Raw genomic sequence first — 17,056 nt, forward strand, 5'->3', positions numbered from 1 at the left:
TTTGGCCCAGGTTTTCAGGAAGTGAGTGAACTGCCAATGCTACAAAATTAGCATGAGATTAGCATTACGCCGTGGAGTTTACAGATAACAAATACATTAAAAAAGGTGTTTTTTCTTTTTCCATTTCCTTTTTTTTTGCGGTTGTCACAAATGCACCCTGAGTAGCTACCATTTTCATATATGAACATGCAAACACCAAGAGAGAGATAGTCTTCTGGTGTATGGAACGATTGCAGTTATTGCTCAGTTATTGTCTTTTATTGTTTCGCTCGTGCAGCTGTGGTTAAGAACAGCCACGGCTCTGGGCGCAGGTTCTGGTCCTGGTTTGACTGGGTCGTGGCCAGATTCCAGGGACAGGGAATTACTGGACAATTGTGGATCTGTGAGAGCTCTGTGTGTGTGTGTGTGTGTGTGTGTGTGTGTGTGTGTGTGTGTGTGTGTGTGTGTGTGTGTGTGTGTGTGTGTGTGTGTGTGTGTGTGTGTGTGTGTTCAGTGCGTCAGCGTGTGCGTCGGTACATGTGTGACCTACCCATCGGGTTCAAAACACACCTGGTCAGACTGTACCTGTAATACAGTGGCTGCTCAACTCCCTCACTCTTATGCGCTTTCTTATTAAAATATGCTCCCTCATGCTTCTGTTTATTTATGTATTTTTAGCACTTTTATTATTTACTGTAGCTCCTGTTCCTATGCCCCCCCCACCACCCATTAGCACACACCAGGGACTGGATGCTATTGTTTGCACTTGTTAGCACTTGTTATATGATGTGTGCTTATTTTATTTTGCACTGCTTGTATTTACTGGACTTTGTCATGCTTTGAAAACATTACCCTGAATTCTGCTAATGAATAAATAAATAAATAAATAAAATATCGGGCAAATATAGGAAATGAAATGACTGGACAAAGCAGAGTATATAAACTAATCTTTAAAAAACAAAAGAGAAGGTGGCAGACCGGTTGTGTGGCTCTTGTTTATTGAGCCCCCTTTGCTCACATCAGGGTGATTTCCGGTGCCGGCACTGTGTCAGAGTTCAGAAGGCTGCAGACCGCATGTTCCAGCTTAGAAAAGAAGCAGGGCTGAAATTAAAAAGGAGATTACCTTATTTTCTTAGTTTTTTTTACTGTAAGCCTGTTTCTGTTAATCTAATCCTAATGCTGTAAACGGGCGACTCCTGCTGATCCGACACAATAGCGTATTGTGTAGATGCTTTTGCTTGGTGGGAGTTTAGGAAAGCAACAATTCTCTCCCTGTCTCTCTCACACACACACACACACACACACACACACACACACACATACTTGTTTCTCGGATTTATCGCCTTTACTTCTTTGTATATCTTATACTGACAGTTGTGAGCACAACCCTCCCAAGTCTGAGGGGAAGAAAATATATATACAGCTCTGGAAAAAATGTGGAGACCACTGCAAAATCATCAGTTTCTCTGGTTTTACTACTTATAGGTATGTGTTTGGGTAAAATGAACATTTGTTTTATTCTATAAACTACTGACAACATTTCTCCCAAATTCCAAATAAAAATATGAATGGAATGGAATGGCTGCCATACATGTAGAGATGCTGATTTAATAAAAAATTGCAGTGGTCTCTTAATTTTTTCCAGAGCTGTATATAAATGGGAAACGGTGGTTAAATGTTTGTCCCTTGCTTAAGAACCAGGCACTGTGTCTTGTCCGTCATTCTCTCTTGACAACAAAACACTTTCTAATAGGTGTGGTCAGTCGGGCCTACTACACAGGTAACCATAGAGACACACGGTTCTATACTGGGGCTACTACATAGGTAACCATAGAGATACACTGTTCCATGCTAGGGCAACTACATAGGTAACCATAAAGAAACACTGTAGCGTACTGCGGCTGCTACAGTCAGTGCTCTTTAAACAGTCCCCCTCTCACTTATTTGAAGAATTTATGGTTCAAAAGCAAAGACCTGAACTTTGTACCGCGACCGAAAATGAAATTGCAGGCTTTTATTGCTGTTGCTCATAGCATACGCAAGGGAATGAGATTGCTTCACATTCGGACCCGCTGCGGCAACTCTTGGCCTGTGGGGCAAAGCTGTGGTTGATACCAGAGAGCTAGTCCTTAGTGTTGCAACGGCTGCTTCTCCTCTGATACACGTCCAGTGCCCCTGCAGAGAGTGTCATCAGCTCTTCAGTGCAGAGCGTCTTTTTTTTATTTCATTCTCTACCTGAGAAAAGCCCCCTCTCTCACAGCGGTGGATTCCTCTGCTGTTTTCAGGCGCTATCTGAGCAGGAAGAGAATGATCAGCTCTGCACCAGCGGGCCACTTCCTTATTCTTGAAGCCACAGACTATAACACCAAGATTATCTTCCTTGTTTGAATGAAGACAGCTCTTAAGCACAGCGTGTACGGTGTGTGTGTGCATACATGAGTGAGTGCGTGTGTGTGTCTTGACACGAGGAGCGTACAGAAGGTGGATTAATTCTGCCCCCATCGCCGCTTGCTGCATGGAGCAGATGAGCCAGCTTGTCGTAAGTTGATTGTGTTTCTGTGTCGGTGTGTGTGTGCGTGTGTGCTGTCTCAGTTCAATGCCTCACTGTGAGTCACAAAAAAAAGTGTTTTAGCTAGAAATATTGCATATCTCCTGTCGTTCATTTGCCGTAGAGAAGATAAACAGCTACTGCACAGGCACAGATTTCAGAGATCCCTGTTTCTGAAGGGCGAAGGGTTATCACTTGTTCTTGTCTCAGGTTTAACCTAGACTGATCAGGGCTTAACCGGATTGGGTCTGAGGTCAGGCATAAATTTACTGAATTTGAGGAGCTCCATTTTCTACTAGCGGATAACTGGCACCTCGTTTTTGTGGTTTAAAAAAAAATCTGCATCTCCCTTATGTGTGGTTCCTGTTGCAATTGTTCTCAAGTCTCACTGCGCTCCGCTTTCTGCGTTCTCTGTGTGGCGCAGGTCGGTTCTGTGGCGCAGTGTGGGCCCCCTCCGTTCATTTCCCTGGGACTGGTGCTGATTCGGAAGTGGCTTACAGAGCAGGGCTGGGTGATCCCATGCTGGAGTGTGGTCTGAAAAGGAATTGAGTGGTTTAGGAGACACTTTCGTTGGTTACTCGGTGGTTAAGAGAATACTAGCCCAACAGTGAGTCCCACAGAGATGCAGAGGGATGGCCTCTTATTGTCAGCAAGGGGGACACACTTGTTTCACATGTCCTTTTACGGCCTTAAAATAATTATATGTAATCTTCAAACACATGCAATATTAGGTTTCTCATCTGAAACGGAAAAGAAGAACAGGAACGTGAAAATCGACACCGGAGGAAAAGGCGTATTAGATTTAGCAGCCCAGTTATGCAAGTCTGTGTGCATTTGTTTTTTTAGTTTTTGTTTTTTTTATCCTACAAAGGGTTTGCGAAATGTTTTGTGTAGTTAGTGCAGGGAACGGCTCATGCTATCAGAATCTGATGTCCCATATTAAAAATGCGGGTATGATTTTGCAGAAGCAAGACAAAGGACCTTTCAGCTTCCCCTCACGTGGCCCGATACTCCCTCGGGTCACCTATGATGGTGATCTCCCATATGTCCTGTGGAGACAATACCTTGACTGTGATGTTGAGATCGGGAAGCTCTCTTTTGTCACTTCGCCAAAAATAAAATAAAAACAACAAAAAACTGCCTAAGCGCGTCGGCACACTTCGGACCAGGTCACAGGAGGGAGTCGCTGACATGCTGTTACTGTGTTGCCCTGTGCTCTCTGACTGTGTGCTGTTGTGTCATTGCAGCACTCCCCGGATGCCAGCCCAGTCACTTTCATCTACAATGTGCAGGACGGGGACGGCGGCTGGGAGCTGCGACAGGTACGCTGACCCGCAGCCCCCCAAGGAGCACATCTGGCCACCGCGGTCATGCTTTACATACAGCGCACTCAAAATCTACACGCAATTCACATGCAATACATGCACAGTCTACATGCAATGCACACAAACTGAACATAATCCACACACAATCCAGATGAAATGCATGCAGGCAATCCACACACGCAAGCCACATGCAATTCACACACAACCCACTCACAACACACACAATCCGGACCCAATCACACATTTCACATGCAGCGCACATACAATCCACACACAATGCACACAGTTTCGACACCGCGCAGCTTTCTCATGCTGTGACATACAACATCATTTCTTTGAGAGGACTCTGATCTGAACTCCACTCTATGTTGTACTTGGGGGGGATTCCTGTGTCAGATGGTCTAAAGTGTATGATGTCTCTGTGCCCACCCCCACAGTAATCAATTAAGAGCTTCACGGACCATTATCAGGAAGTAATGATTTATGAAAGAATCTTGCAGTATGAATAACAAACAACATTGAATTAGGCATGAGTCATGAAGAGTTTAAATATGGCCCCCAACAATCGGGGCTTTCCACATGACTATTAAAAAACAGGACTTGGAAGTCAACCGGATGGCTCAAATAAAATAAAAATAACATGCACACATGTGAATGTCGCTATTCCATCCGGGTTGCAGTGACAGCAGTATGTTTTCCCCCCCGCAGAACATCCAGAGGGCCGCTTCCTCCGACGCCCTGAACAGCGCTCCCTTCAGTCCCAGCGAGGCGCAGCTGCGCAACAGTAGTGTCCTGCTCAAGAGCGAGAGGCACAACCAGGCTCGCTCCATGATCTTCCCTGAGCTCAGCGACTCCAAGGTAGGCCCCTCACTGCACTGCCCCCCACTGGGCACAATGAGGAACAACACTAGAAGAAACAAACCCCCAGTCTGCTCAGAGCACTGGGAAGTTAATACATACAAATCATTTACACGGTCTTTCTTCACTCTGGACCATTTTCTGTGCCCCTTGACTGGGTCTGGGTCTTATTGGCCTTATTTACCCAGCAAACAAATTGTGTTTCTGCCAGTGTGTGCATAGTTGTATGGTTGTGATAAGTGTGACGTGAGAGAGCTTTTTCAGAAACATGTAATCCTGATCACACTGTGTTGTCGATATCTGTCCCTGACCGTGCTAATGCAACGTTCTCAGATGGTCTCTCGGTGGCGTTGTCCTTGCGTCTCTGAGACGCATTTGAAGACACATCAATCCTGTTATTTTTCATGGGTATACAGGATTCCATTTTGTTATGTTGTGCATCTTCAGCAGTTTTATAAATGTACTGTTATAGTGTTATTTGAATGTGTTTTGACACTGTCCTCTGTAGTGCACAGATGTGTGTTTACCACGACATCACAGCTCTCTGTTCACTTTATTGCAGCGTTGTCGCAATGTAGTTTGGTTCGCTGGGTATTAACTTTAGCTTACTTTGCTTTACACTATCCCTGCAATTTGTTTCTCATTATATTTTTTTAAAGCCAACTTTAAAACAGGTCCCAAAAGATTTAAAGTTTGCTGAGATTTCTTTGTGTTTTTTTACAAGCGCCTTGAAACATTTTCTCGTATTTTTTAGCCAAAGTCTTTATGTTCTTCATTGAAGTTTCAGGGGAAGTTAAAGAAACAAAAAAGCAATACATGTCATTCCAAAAGCAAAACAATATGTCGTGTCAGGTATTGTAATTGTTGGAAACGTGACAGGCAGGGATACAGATATATAAGAAGGAGTAGATAAATCAAATCATGAATATTTTACAAACTGATGTAATACAGATTCTTTGTATCGAAGTCATGAACACAAGAGGATAGATTTGCCTTTGGACACAGACTGATTCTTTCAGCCCCCCGTCTCTGCAGTTGCTGCGCTTGAAATCGGTCGATTGAACAGGATATGTAGAAGAGGGCTGTGGTCGGGACTGTGACAGAGGAAGAGTAATGACCACACGCAGCGCAGTTCCTCATTCGCTTTTGACACAACAGCTCTCCACAGCTTGTTCTGCACGGCCTCAGGCTGTTCTCCCTTCATGTTGTTTATATCTATATATATTTTCTCCCTCTGTGATTTTAATCACTCGCGACTCTGCCTTGTAATCCTGTAACCTCACACAGGGCAGGAATGGCAGCGTGGAGAGAGAAAAACCCTTCAAACAGCACAGACACTGAGCAGAGCACACTTCACATCCTAACTCTCATTCTACAGCTGTTACAGGGCGGACTTTCTTATATTCGGCGAGCTGAATTTGTCCTCACAGAGTGCGGGGGAGGTTGTGGCTTGGGGGGCAGGGGGCGGCATGGCCAGGCTTCAGCGAGTGTGGAAGAGCAGATGTCAAACACATTTTACTCTTTTTCTGTTTTGTTTTCTAATCCGGAAAATGATTAATGCGCATTGTGAGTGACCGCCAGCAGGATGTGGGGGCTGATGCGCTGCGGTCTTTCGCAATCCCAGTGGTGAGATGGATTGGTTTGGTGTGCAGGGGCATGGCAGAGTCTGGTGGAGTGCCCTGGCTGGTTCTGACCTCAGCACCGAAAAATGAGTGTCTCTTATTCCTTTGGTAATGTGTGCTGCAGATCAACTCTCTCTCTCTGTCTCTCCTGTCTCTTCTCCCACAGGTTGTCCAGCACCGGAGGAATCTGTCTCACCACATCCTGGGTGGGGGTGTGGAGCCCCCTTCCCCTGTTAGCTCCCCAGACAGCTCTGACAGCACCACACCGGTTAGTGCGCACACACCCCCTTTCGTTTATATCTGTATGTGACAGGGACATTGAGTAAACTGAACCGAAATTAATATGCTGTAACATACGCTGTAACCAAACTCATTTACAACGACCAGTCCCCGGGCATAGATTTTAACAAGGAAATTAACACGAAATGCCCCAACAATGCAGCATTGATAAAAGATTGTTTTCATCTTATTACAGGAATTGGAAAAGGCCGGGTTGCTCAATAAAACTAAGATTGCCGAAGGGGGCAGAAAGCTAAGGTGAGCCGAGGTTGCATCCCGCATCATCTGTCTGTCCATTACGAGAGTGACACGGGATTGATTCTTGAGTCCTGTCTCACCCAAAATATCCTCATCCCATCCTGTCCCGTCAGAATTTTTCCCATCCCGTCCCATAGATATATATTTTTCTCATTCCTGTGACATCATGTCCCATCCTGTACCATTACTGTTCTAAAACAAAAAACAAACAAAGCTTTTGTAATGTATCTTTTGCTGCCTCCACCATGCTTTTCTATAGTACTACACACCTAGCCGTCACTGTGACAGTTCTAAATAATGTGGTGCAGTCGAAAATGCAAGTCTGTATTTCATTAGTTAAGTAAATTGGTCAAGATCTGATGTTGATTGGCTGGAAGGAAAACAGTGTTCATATGTATGTGGTGTGGAATTACTTTTATGAGTCAAAAAACAAATTACACTTCCTGTCTGCTGGGAACTGTCCTTTTTCTGCCCATTACCGGTAGCTTAAATCCTGTTGTTGCCCGTCCCAAGAGTTTTCCCAATCCCGCCCTGGTCTCTTGAGCTCCCATCTTCATGTCAATCTCCACTGTCCATTTATGGTATGAGTATTGTGAACCGGCATCGGTATCGTAAAACTCCTGGCCTTTGTGTATTTTGTAATGTGGCGTGGCATTATGCACTGCAGTGTGTCAAACTTGCAAGTTTTCTGCATCTGTGCCGATCATGTGACACTATGTAGTGCTGTGTGCAGTGCCGACCAGTTTCCAGTTTCTTGCTTGGTGTGTTGCAGGAAGAACTGGAATCCCTCGTGGGTGGTGCTGGTGGGGAACAGCCTGGTCTTCTTCAAGGACCCCAAAGCACAGACACCCTCCAGCTGGGTAAGCAAGCCCCTGTTACAGTGTCGGCCCCACGCTGTCTCCTGTGGCCCTGGACAGCTTAGCAATCTTCAATCACTCTCAACCTGTGCTACAGTACACTGTATATACTGGTTATATCTGAGCGGCTTTAGGATTTCACACCTGATTGTATAAATGTGTTGTGTATTGTGTGTGTGTGTGTGTGTTTAGCAAGTATTTGTGTCATTGTGTGTATGTGTGTGTGTGTTATTGAGTGGGTGCTGTTGCATATTTAATATGCGTGTGTTTCTTGGTTGTTGAGTTTGTGGTAGAGTGCTTTGCTGTTTTTTGTGCGTGGTTTGTTATCTCGTGTGTGTGTGTTGCGTATTCAAAAGTGTATTAATGTGTGTGTGTGTGTGTGTGTTTTTGAGTAGAAGCCGGGGAACAGTAAGCCAGAGAGCAGCGTGGACCTGCGGGGCGCTCAGCTGCACTGGGCCAATGAGCTATCCAGCAAAAAGAACGTCTTCCGGGTAAGAGAGAGAGAGTGTTTTATTGTTTTTTATAATTTGTATAATGCTTTGGCAATAGCTATTATCCTGCCAATAAAGCAAATTGCATTTAATTGAATTTTAATTGAATTGAGAGAGAGGGAGGAGGATGGGGGTATATCAAGGGAGAGGGAGTATAAGGTGCAGAGCACGCATAGACATACACAACTAAACAAGTCGGTTACTAGCTACCACCACTTTTACTTCGTCTAAGCCTTAGTGTGAGTGATTGTAGTTGTAGGTCATTTTTGTCACCTGGGTGAGGGGGGGTACAGCGGCAGACACGGTGTTGCTTTACTCTGCACCCCTCCAGCTCCGCACGGTCACCGGGAATGAGTTCCTGCTGCAGTCCGACACAGACTCTGTGATCAGAGAGTGGTACAGCACCATCCAGAGTGTCATCGACCGCCTGGTGAGAACACTACATTGTGTGTGTGTGTGTGTGTGTAGTGTGTTACAGTGCAGTGTGTGTGTGTATAGTGTGTCACAGTGCAGTGTGTGTGTACAGTGCAGTGTGTGTGTACAGTGTGTCACAGTGCAGTGTGTGTGTGTGTGTGTGTATACAGTGTGTTACAGTGCAGTGTGTGTGTGTACAGTGTGTCACAGTGCAGTGTGTGTGTGTACAGTGCAGTGTGTGTATACAGTGTGTCACAGTGCAGTATGTGTGTATGTGTGTGTATGTGTACAGTGTGTTACAGTGCAGTGTGTGTGTGTGTACAGTGCAGTGTGTGTGTACAGTGTGTCACAGTGCAGTGTGTGTGTGTACAGTGCAGTGTGTGTATACAGTGTGTCACAGTGCAGTATGTGTGTGTGTATACAGTGTGTTACAGTGCAGTGTGTGTGTGTATAGTGTGTCACAGTGCAGTGTGTGTGTGTACAGTGCAGTGTGTGTGTACAGTGTGTCACAGTGCAGTGTGTGTGTGTACAGTGCAGTGTGTGTATACAGTGTGTCACAGTGCAGTATGTGTGTATGTGTGTATGTGTACAGTGTGTTACAGTGCAGTGTGTGTGTGTGTGTTGTAGGACAGAGAGAACCCCCTGGACAATGTGCTGCTTTACTCGCTGCGTCGCGCCGGCAGTGTCGAGATGCTGGACCACAGCGGAGACGAGGACGAGTCCCGATCTGGACGCAAATCCTCCTGTGAGACTCCCGTCCAAAGCCCCGCCCTTCCCAGCCCTCTCTTCCTCCCATCACAGCCCTCTCTCTGGTCTCTCTCTCTACCACTCTACCTCTATCTCTCTCTGGTCTCTCTAATTTCACTTCAGTTCAATTCAAATAAGCTCTATTTCCATGACATCCTGCTCTTACAATACAAGAATGATCAATATGATAATACATTCAAATAAATAACAGCAATTCTAATGACCCAGCCTCTGTCGCTCTTTAGTACCCCGCTCCACTTCCAACCTGGAGAACTCGGAGAAGAAGCGCGTGAAGAGCCGCCTCAAGAAGCTGATCCTGAAGAGACCCCCGCTGCAGGCCCTGCAGGAGAAGGGGCTGATCAAGGGTACGGCACACGACACTGGCTGGCTGGCTGACTGACACACACTTACACACACGCACTGACTGATACACACAGTCTCTCGTGCCCTGATCGTCTGCGCCTCTCGCCCCCACAGACCAGGTGTTCGGGTGTCGACTGGATGCGCTGTGCGAGCGAGAGAAGAACACGGTGCCCAAGTTTGTGCGGATGTGTACCGAGGCCGTGGAGAAGAGAGGTACCCATACTGCTGCTACTAATAATAATATGCTATACAGTAGATGTTTTATAAAATATACAATCATAACAGTGACCAGTGTGCTGAATGGCTCTAACTGTGTGTGTGTGTGTGTGTGTGTGTGTGTGTGTGTCCAAAGGGCTGGAGGCGGATGGGATATACAGGGTGAGCGGCAACCTGGCGGTCATCCAGAAACTGCGCTTCATCGTGGACCACGGTGAGTGAGACTGTCTCCATGGATACAGAGTTCAGGGGTCGTGTTTATGGTCGCTGCGTATAGGGGCTGTTACCACAGGCAACAATGCGATGACATAACAGTTAGTTTTTTACTTTCGCATCGTGCAAGTTCCTCTGCACCATTGACCGAAACAACATCATTAATTATTTTTTATTTTTTAATTAGGTTACTTTTGATCAGCTCTGATTATGATTAAAACCCTTCCCCCTGGACTTTGGCTGTAGCTAATTAACAGCCATTGTTTTTCACTGGAGCTTTTATAATCATCTATAAATTGACATGGGAGGCTGTACAGTACTATACAGTGTCTGTTGCTACAGATATTGTATAGGGGCTGTGACCATGGTTACTATACAGGTGCTATTTCCATGGATACTATACAGTGGCTGTTTCCATGGATACTGTATAGGTGCTGCTGCCATGGATACTGTATGGATGAGTGTCATTTCCATGCATACTGTATAAGTGCTCTTCCCCTGGAGGCTGTGCAGGCATGCCATTTCGTGTCATATATCGTGTTAGCTCGGACCCAGCAGTCCCGAGGAGCGGCCACGCCGGCGCATTAAACCAGTGTTGCCTTTTGCAGAGCGAGCTGTGACCACAGATGGCCGGTATTTGTTCCCTGAGGAGCGGGTACAAGGTAGAGAGACAGCCAGAGCCACAGTCCCCGTGCTTCGGCCCTTGGTGTGAAAAGAAAGAGCTTTGCGGCGCCCCCTGCTGGCCAGGCTTGCCAGTGCGCTTTTGTGTGCGCCGTTTAAACCCACCTGCTTGTGTTGTTTTCAGGGCATGAGGTGTCATTGAACTCACCAGCAACATTATTCCTTATGTCAAGGAGTTCAGCTTTCTTTAGACCCCAAACTACTAACTGGTCACATCCACATCTAGTGGGTAGTTTACTGTAGTATTATACTGTAGCTACACATAGAGGTAAACAACATTGCCTGCTCTCTGCCTATACTCTGCTGCCATCAGTGTGCTTTGTGCTTCATTCAGAGGCATTTTTCTCCTGTGCAGAATGCTTTGGAATATTATCAGTATTCCTGTCGGTCAGCTTTTCTTCACAGCTTCAAAGCAGCAGCCTTGATATCACAGGTTTTCCTACTTCTAAATCATCAGGAACTAGACGTGTCTTCAGGCACCAAGTGGGCCTATGGAGCTGTCTGGTGGAGACATCTACTGGTTGCTTTGGGGTACAGCAGCAGCTCTGTATATAAGCTGTACAGTGGTACATGGAAGCCACCTTCTTCTTTGAGCCCCACTGTACCGCCTGTCGCCTCTGTACTGACCCGATCAGTTCACTTCCCAGCACCCGCCTCTCTCTAACAGCTTCCCAGCGCGTCGTTGTCTTTAAGCCAGGCCTGTTTTGTCAGACTGCTTCCAGTGTGAGGTGTGACTGACTGGGCTCTAACACTGTCATCTCCCTCTCCTTCTCTCCCTCTGCCTGTTGTTGTTGCCCTTTCATTCTTTCTCCTGCCCCTCTCTTCTGATCTTTCCTTCTTCCACACCCATTTTTCACTCTCTCTCTGTCCCTCTCTCTCTCTCTCACTCTCATGCTCTCTCTCTGTCTCACTCCTCCCCTCCCTCAGAGGAGAAGCTGAACCTGGATGACAGTCAGTGGGAGGACATCCACGTTATCACCGGAGCACTCAAGATGTTCTTCCGGGAGCTTCCGGAGCCGCTTGTCCCCTATGGGTTCTTTAACGACTTTGTGGAGACCGTCAGTGAGTGCATCCCAGCCACCGTACACCCCCAACCACTCCCCCACTGGGTTCTGTATTCCTCCGGGGAGGGATGGGACTGGGTTTCTGAGACTGAGAGGACAGGTGGAAAGTGGGATGCTGGGATAATTTAACAATTTAACAGTCCTGGGAAATAACAATAGTAATAGTCCATACTAACGATAGCCACTCAGTTAAAACCATTGCATCTTTCCTTAGACTGGTCTTAGTTAGTTAGTCTTAGTTAATGCGTTCTGGGAATTTTAATATACTCAAAACATGGCGGACACTATGCTAGTTTTTGAAATATAATGCAGAAAAATATATAATTTGAGGGAAATGTTCTGAAACTTGCACTCAAGGCGTGGGATAAAAAAACAAAAAAGTTAACAACACTAACTGAAACGATGGAAGAGTGTGCTGAAACAAATATTTCAGAGGAAACAAAATGTAAATGGAGCACATGATTGGGCATTGACTGTTTGGGAAGTAATGTCGATGTTTGGGAGATCTGAGTGGGTGTCAGCCAATGGGAGGCTCCACCTGTCAGCATCAGTGACAGTGTCGCCTTAGCAACTGTGTCTCAGGCAAGCAGTTTCAGTGGAAAGATAGAGGAACACATTTTAAGTAAGCCTGGGGGTGAGGAGGCTAAGTCAAAGTCTTCATTTTAATGCAACTGACTGGCTTGCGTTAGACTAGTCTTAACTGTCGTCCTCACCTGTCCCACAGAAATCCCCGATTACCTGGACAGGCTGACCCGGATGAAGTGGCTGGTGCAGAAGCTGCCGCCCCCCAACCACGACACCATGAGGTTCATCTTCACACACCTGAAGAGGTAAAGAGTGAGTCTGGGAAGCCTTTTCACTGTTCTAGCCTGCAGTGTCTGATGCCTTCCAGAAGGTGGGGGTGTTTCATCATCCAAGCAGGCGCTGGTGGTCTTTGGATGAGATCTGAGAGGTTTAAAAGAAACTAACCAAAAAAAAAAACTGCTCATACAGACACACCTGGCAGGGCAGATGGGTCACTTCTTCAACTGGGGCTTCTGTAGCTATTTTACCTAGTCCTGCCTCCCTCTCCATTCAATACCTCAAATTCCCCCTTTTCCCCCTCTTGCTGCACCCCCAAACCGCCTCCTCCGCTATCCTCACGCCTGTAATTTACAGCGAGTGAATCATGTAACCCTAGTGCAGAAACCTCAGGGCTTACCCCTTTCCCCTTGACTGCAGGGGCCCGGGCTGCAGCCCACAGCCGCCCCCGTATTAAAGCAAGCACGCTCTCTGCTGTGCCAGCCAGCGCTGGGATTTGCCGAGGTCTAGCTGGCTACAGACATCCAATTACTGGAAGAGAGCGCCGAAGATACGTTTTGCTCTGATTTATGGAGTGACTTTAGGAGGTCTTGGTTGATACCCGGGCCAGCTCCGGATAGTCAGCCGCGCAGCCAGCCAGCAGGGCAGGGGGCCCTGGCAGCGTGTCAGGGATCGTCACACAGTCAGACAGGGAGGTTGGCAGGCAGTACGGTGACACAGGGAGAGGGGCAGCGTCTCCGTGCCCAGCAGCGCGGCCCTCTCTCTGGGGAGTTGCGGTGGGTCTGTTAGAGGAGAAGGAAGCGCCGCTGGAACCACGCGCTGTTTTTTTTTCTCTTCTTTTTCCCCTCACGGCCTTTTTCTTCTGTTTTTTTTTTTTTTTTTATGTGGAAGTTTTGAGCAATTACTGTCGGTCTCTGTGGCTTGGTGGGAATGTCATTTTTAGAAAAATGCATCACTCACCCTGGCCTCAGTCCTTAACTCCTTCCTCCCCCTCCTGCCTCCGGACTCCGGGACTGGTGCAAACCGGCACAGGAAGTGACTGCCGTCCGGGGCGTCCCGGGCAGGGCTGACCGTGGCTTTGGGAACACGTGCCTGTCCACTGCTCCGTGCGTCCAATGTTTTAAAAAAAAAGAAAGAACAAAGAGAATAAAGAAAGAGGGAGAGAAGGACAGAGAGAATGCATTCAATTAAAAGGGATTAGAATAATTGCTACCATGGCCACTTAGTTTGACTCCAAATTGAAAGCACTATTTCTATCGTGTTCACGCTGTGCTGTCCCATGTTGGCCTTATTCTACAGTCTCACTTTCCCTTATACAACCCAGGGAAAACAAGAGCTGATTGCCCTGTAAAATCTCCTGGTATTAGGGCAGGTCCTCTCTCACCTCCCTGTTGGTCATCGATTTATCTTTTGAGCCGCATCTCTGAGCTTTTATACAAAATGGTGCGTCTCTGTGAGTGCGCCTGTCTCTGTGTGTGTACGTGTGTATCTGTGTGTGTGTGTGTGTGTGTCTCTGAGAGTCTGTGTGTATGTGTGAGTGTCTCTCTGTGTGTCTGTCACAGACTGCAGTCTCCCCGGGCTGTTTGCTGCCCTGCTCTCTCCTGCCAGGCCTGTGGTTGTCCACCGCACAGCTTGTATTTATAGCCCCGCTCTGGCTGGTGAACTGGTGCCGCTGTTTCTCTCTGGGTTTCTTAATTATTTTTTTCCGCTTTCTTCTCTCTCGGTTTCATGTATTTGCCTTTTCTTTTACGTTCCTCTCCCTCTTGCTTTTGCTTGCTTTTATGATCTTCTTGTTCTGCTCATTGCTGTTTCTCCCTCAGGCATACTTTCTTCATCGTTCTTGATATCTAGCTTTGGTTTTCCAGGTATTTTGATCTTCTGTTTCTGTTTCTTTTGTCCTCTTTTGTTGGCTTTTTCTTGTCTCTTCTTTCTCTGCTCCAATTATCACAACTCTGTACCGTCGCGGCCTCAACCGCAAACATCATTAATAGAGGCTGGAAAAAAAGGGGGAATATTTGGGGTTTTAGATGTCAAAAACAAACCCCATTCCTCTGACAAATTATTATTATTATTATTATTAAGAGAAGAGAGGTTATAGCGCGATTTGATTTTCCCGCTTGTTTTTTGGATCCCTCATATTATTGAGGAATCGCACTGAATTGAGATTTGGTTTTCACCGGACGTGCCGTAAGCGCGAGACCAAGTGAGACCATTAAGCAGTTTGCCGGCGTTGTGCTGTGACCTGCTTCTCTGGAAATGACCTTTAACCCTTGACCTCTGTGTGTGTGTGTGTGTGTGTGTGTGTGTGTTTGCAGGGTGAACGAGCACTCGGACACCAACCGCATGACCACCCAGAACATCGGCATCGTGTTCGGACCCACGCTGATGCGGCCGGAGAGAGACTTCACCAACATGGCTGTCAACATGGTCTACCAGAACCAGGCCGTGGAGCTCATTCTTAGCGAGTACGAGCACATCTTTGGCCCAGAGAGAGACTTTCTCTGACCCCTCTCTGACCTGCCTCTGAAACCACACACAATCTTTCTCTCTTGCTTCCTGTCTTCTGCCAGTATGGTGGTAAGGCGTGGTGGTGGAAGTGTGTGGAAGGGAGCGGTCTACGCTGTCAGTTGGTTAAGAGGTCACTCAGGACCGTGAGACTCCATCAATTCATCTCTCAAATTCGTGATCTGGCTCTTTCAACATTTACAGTTTTGCTCCTTCATCTGACGCCCCTAGCCTTGATTGCCAGTGACTGACTAAGTCTCGAAACAACAGACATACAGAAACTTAAAACAAAAAACAGTTTTTTTTTTTATCAGATAATATTTTTCAAGTTTCAGTGCCAGTGATTTTGCTCTCACACAGAGGGCTGCCCTGGGAGGTGGGACCGATTGGCTCAGCCTTAGGGCCTTGAGACTCGCTGAGATGTTCAGTTTGTGTGTGTCGGTCTTGCCATGTTGGAAAGAGGTTCTAAGTAGACAATCCAGAGCTGTGAAACATACTCCGCTAGCCCCTCTGAGCCCCTCTCCCCCTCCCCAAGTCCCACAAGCCCTGGTGGGAATCGGCAGAGAAGTAAAAACATCTGACGCCAACAAACTCAACGGCTTCACGAACAGTCTTGACTTGTGGAAAGCTGTGGAAAGTCCTCTTTTCCAGCAGGAGCGAAAAGAACATGATGCATCCTCATGGCGCGAATGGACAGCTGTTATAGCATGTTATTGTGATGATGTCGTTTGGTTTTTGTTTTATCTTTATTCTATTGTATGTTATTTTTCAAAAGGAAGGGGTTTTCCTTGTCTTAAGCAATAGAATAAGCACTGTTATTTAACTGTGAGACACATATGTGTGTGTGTGTGTGTGTGCGGGGAGGGGGGTGCTTGCGTAAGGGGACACTGTGTGTCCTGAGCCAAATGTAACTTTCTGGTCCCTGGGTCAGAGGAGAACGTTACACTGGTCCCCAGTCTTCACCTAGTGATGGACAGGGAGGTCTGTGCCTGGACTGAACATGTGTTCTTGGTCTGGGCACCAGATTATGAAGGATGGGAGATACAGATATTTCCTTTGGCTGTGTTCCACCACTCTCTCTCCAGCCCACGCCCCATAAAGCCAGGCAGTGCTGCTGCCCTCTGTGCACATGCAGACTAGTCTACTTAGCCCATTCACTTTGTGATGTGTCTTCGCAATTAAAACAGGGCCACAGCAATGAGTGAAAGACCTCAGGTAGTATTTTTGTCTGTCTGTCTGTTTTGTCTACTTATATTTCCCTGTCCCTCGAGGTCCCTAAAACAAACAAAGAAAAAAAAAAGATTACGACAGTATATGTTTTTTTTGTGTGTAAAGATCTTAGTGCAATTTTGTAGTATTTGTAATCCATTCCTTCTCACACAGTAGCAAAGCATGTGAAATGTGTATTGAATGATTCAGACACTGGGCGGATCAGTATTACCTGGCATTTCAAGCACTGCTCTTGGGGGTTGGACAGTTTAAAAAAAAGGCAATGCACTGTTACAAATGTATCCTCAGGAGGTAGCCTTCCTTACTAATAAATGCCGATTGCTCTCCACTGTTGTAAATAGAGATTCTTTGCAATTATGGTGTACAGTGTATTTAACATGCAGCGTTGTCCGCTTTTTAGAGTGTTCACTATATATGGGCACTAGGTAAATTAAAAAATACAACTTCTTATTGTAAAAAATAATTGGTTATCTTTTTTTTTTTTTTTACATTTATTTGTAATTATGTCTCGGATGTTCGGATGAATTTAGATTAATTTGTTGTTTTTCTCTGTCTGTATGGTTATGTAAAATCTCCAAGATCAAAGCTGTTTATAACTAACACTC

The 17,056-nt window shown here is 46.3% G+C and overlaps 1 protein-coding gene across 3 annotated transcripts in view; it reads left to right on the plus strand.

The window, feature by feature from the left end:
• arhgap9 (Rho GTPase activating protein 9) overlaps positions 1 to 16,779 on the plus strand; it is a 45,076-nt gene extending 28,297 nt beyond the window's left edge. For 2 of the 3 annotated variants that reach the window (XM_066708406.1, XM_066708407.1), the window contains 15 exons: positions 3,775 to 3,849; positions 4,561 to 4,710; positions 6,499 to 6,600; positions 6,808 to 6,869; positions 7,642 to 7,729; positions 8,122 to 8,217; positions 8,549 to 8,647; positions 9,259 to 9,376; positions 9,624 to 9,743; positions 9,856 to 9,954; positions 10,094 to 10,171; positions 10,779 to 10,832; positions 11,779 to 11,913; positions 12,640 to 12,745; positions 15,032 to 16,779. In XM_066708406.1, coding sequence (XP_066564503.1) covers positions 3,775 to 3,849; positions 4,561 to 4,710; positions 6,499 to 6,600; positions 6,808 to 6,869; positions 7,642 to 7,729; positions 8,122 to 8,217; positions 8,549 to 8,647; positions 9,259 to 9,376; positions 9,624 to 9,743; positions 9,856 to 9,954; positions 10,094 to 10,171; positions 10,779 to 10,832; positions 11,779 to 11,913; positions 12,640 to 12,745; positions 15,032 to 15,221 — 1,572 coding nt within the window. In that variant the 3' untranslated portion in view covers positions 15,222 to 16,779. The remainder of the gene's footprint in view (positions 1 to 3,774; positions 3,850 to 4,560; positions 4,711 to 6,498; positions 6,601 to 6,807; positions 6,870 to 7,641; positions 7,730 to 8,121; positions 8,218 to 8,548; positions 8,648 to 9,258; positions 9,377 to 9,623; positions 9,744 to 9,855; positions 9,955 to 10,093; positions 10,172 to 10,778; positions 10,833 to 11,778; positions 11,914 to 12,639; positions 12,746 to 15,031) is intronic. The other variant, XM_066708408.1, reaches the window with a different exon arrangement.
• The last annotated feature ends 277 nt before the right edge of the window (positions 16,780 to 17,056 follow it).

Source organism: Amia ocellicauda, chromosome 7, assembly GCF_036373705.1.
Source record: "Amia ocellicauda isolate fAmiCal2 chromosome 7, fAmiCal2.hap1, whole genome shotgun sequence".
NCBI classification, from domain to species: Eukaryota; Metazoa; Chordata; class Actinopteri; order Amiiformes; family Amiidae; genus Amia; species Amia ocellicauda.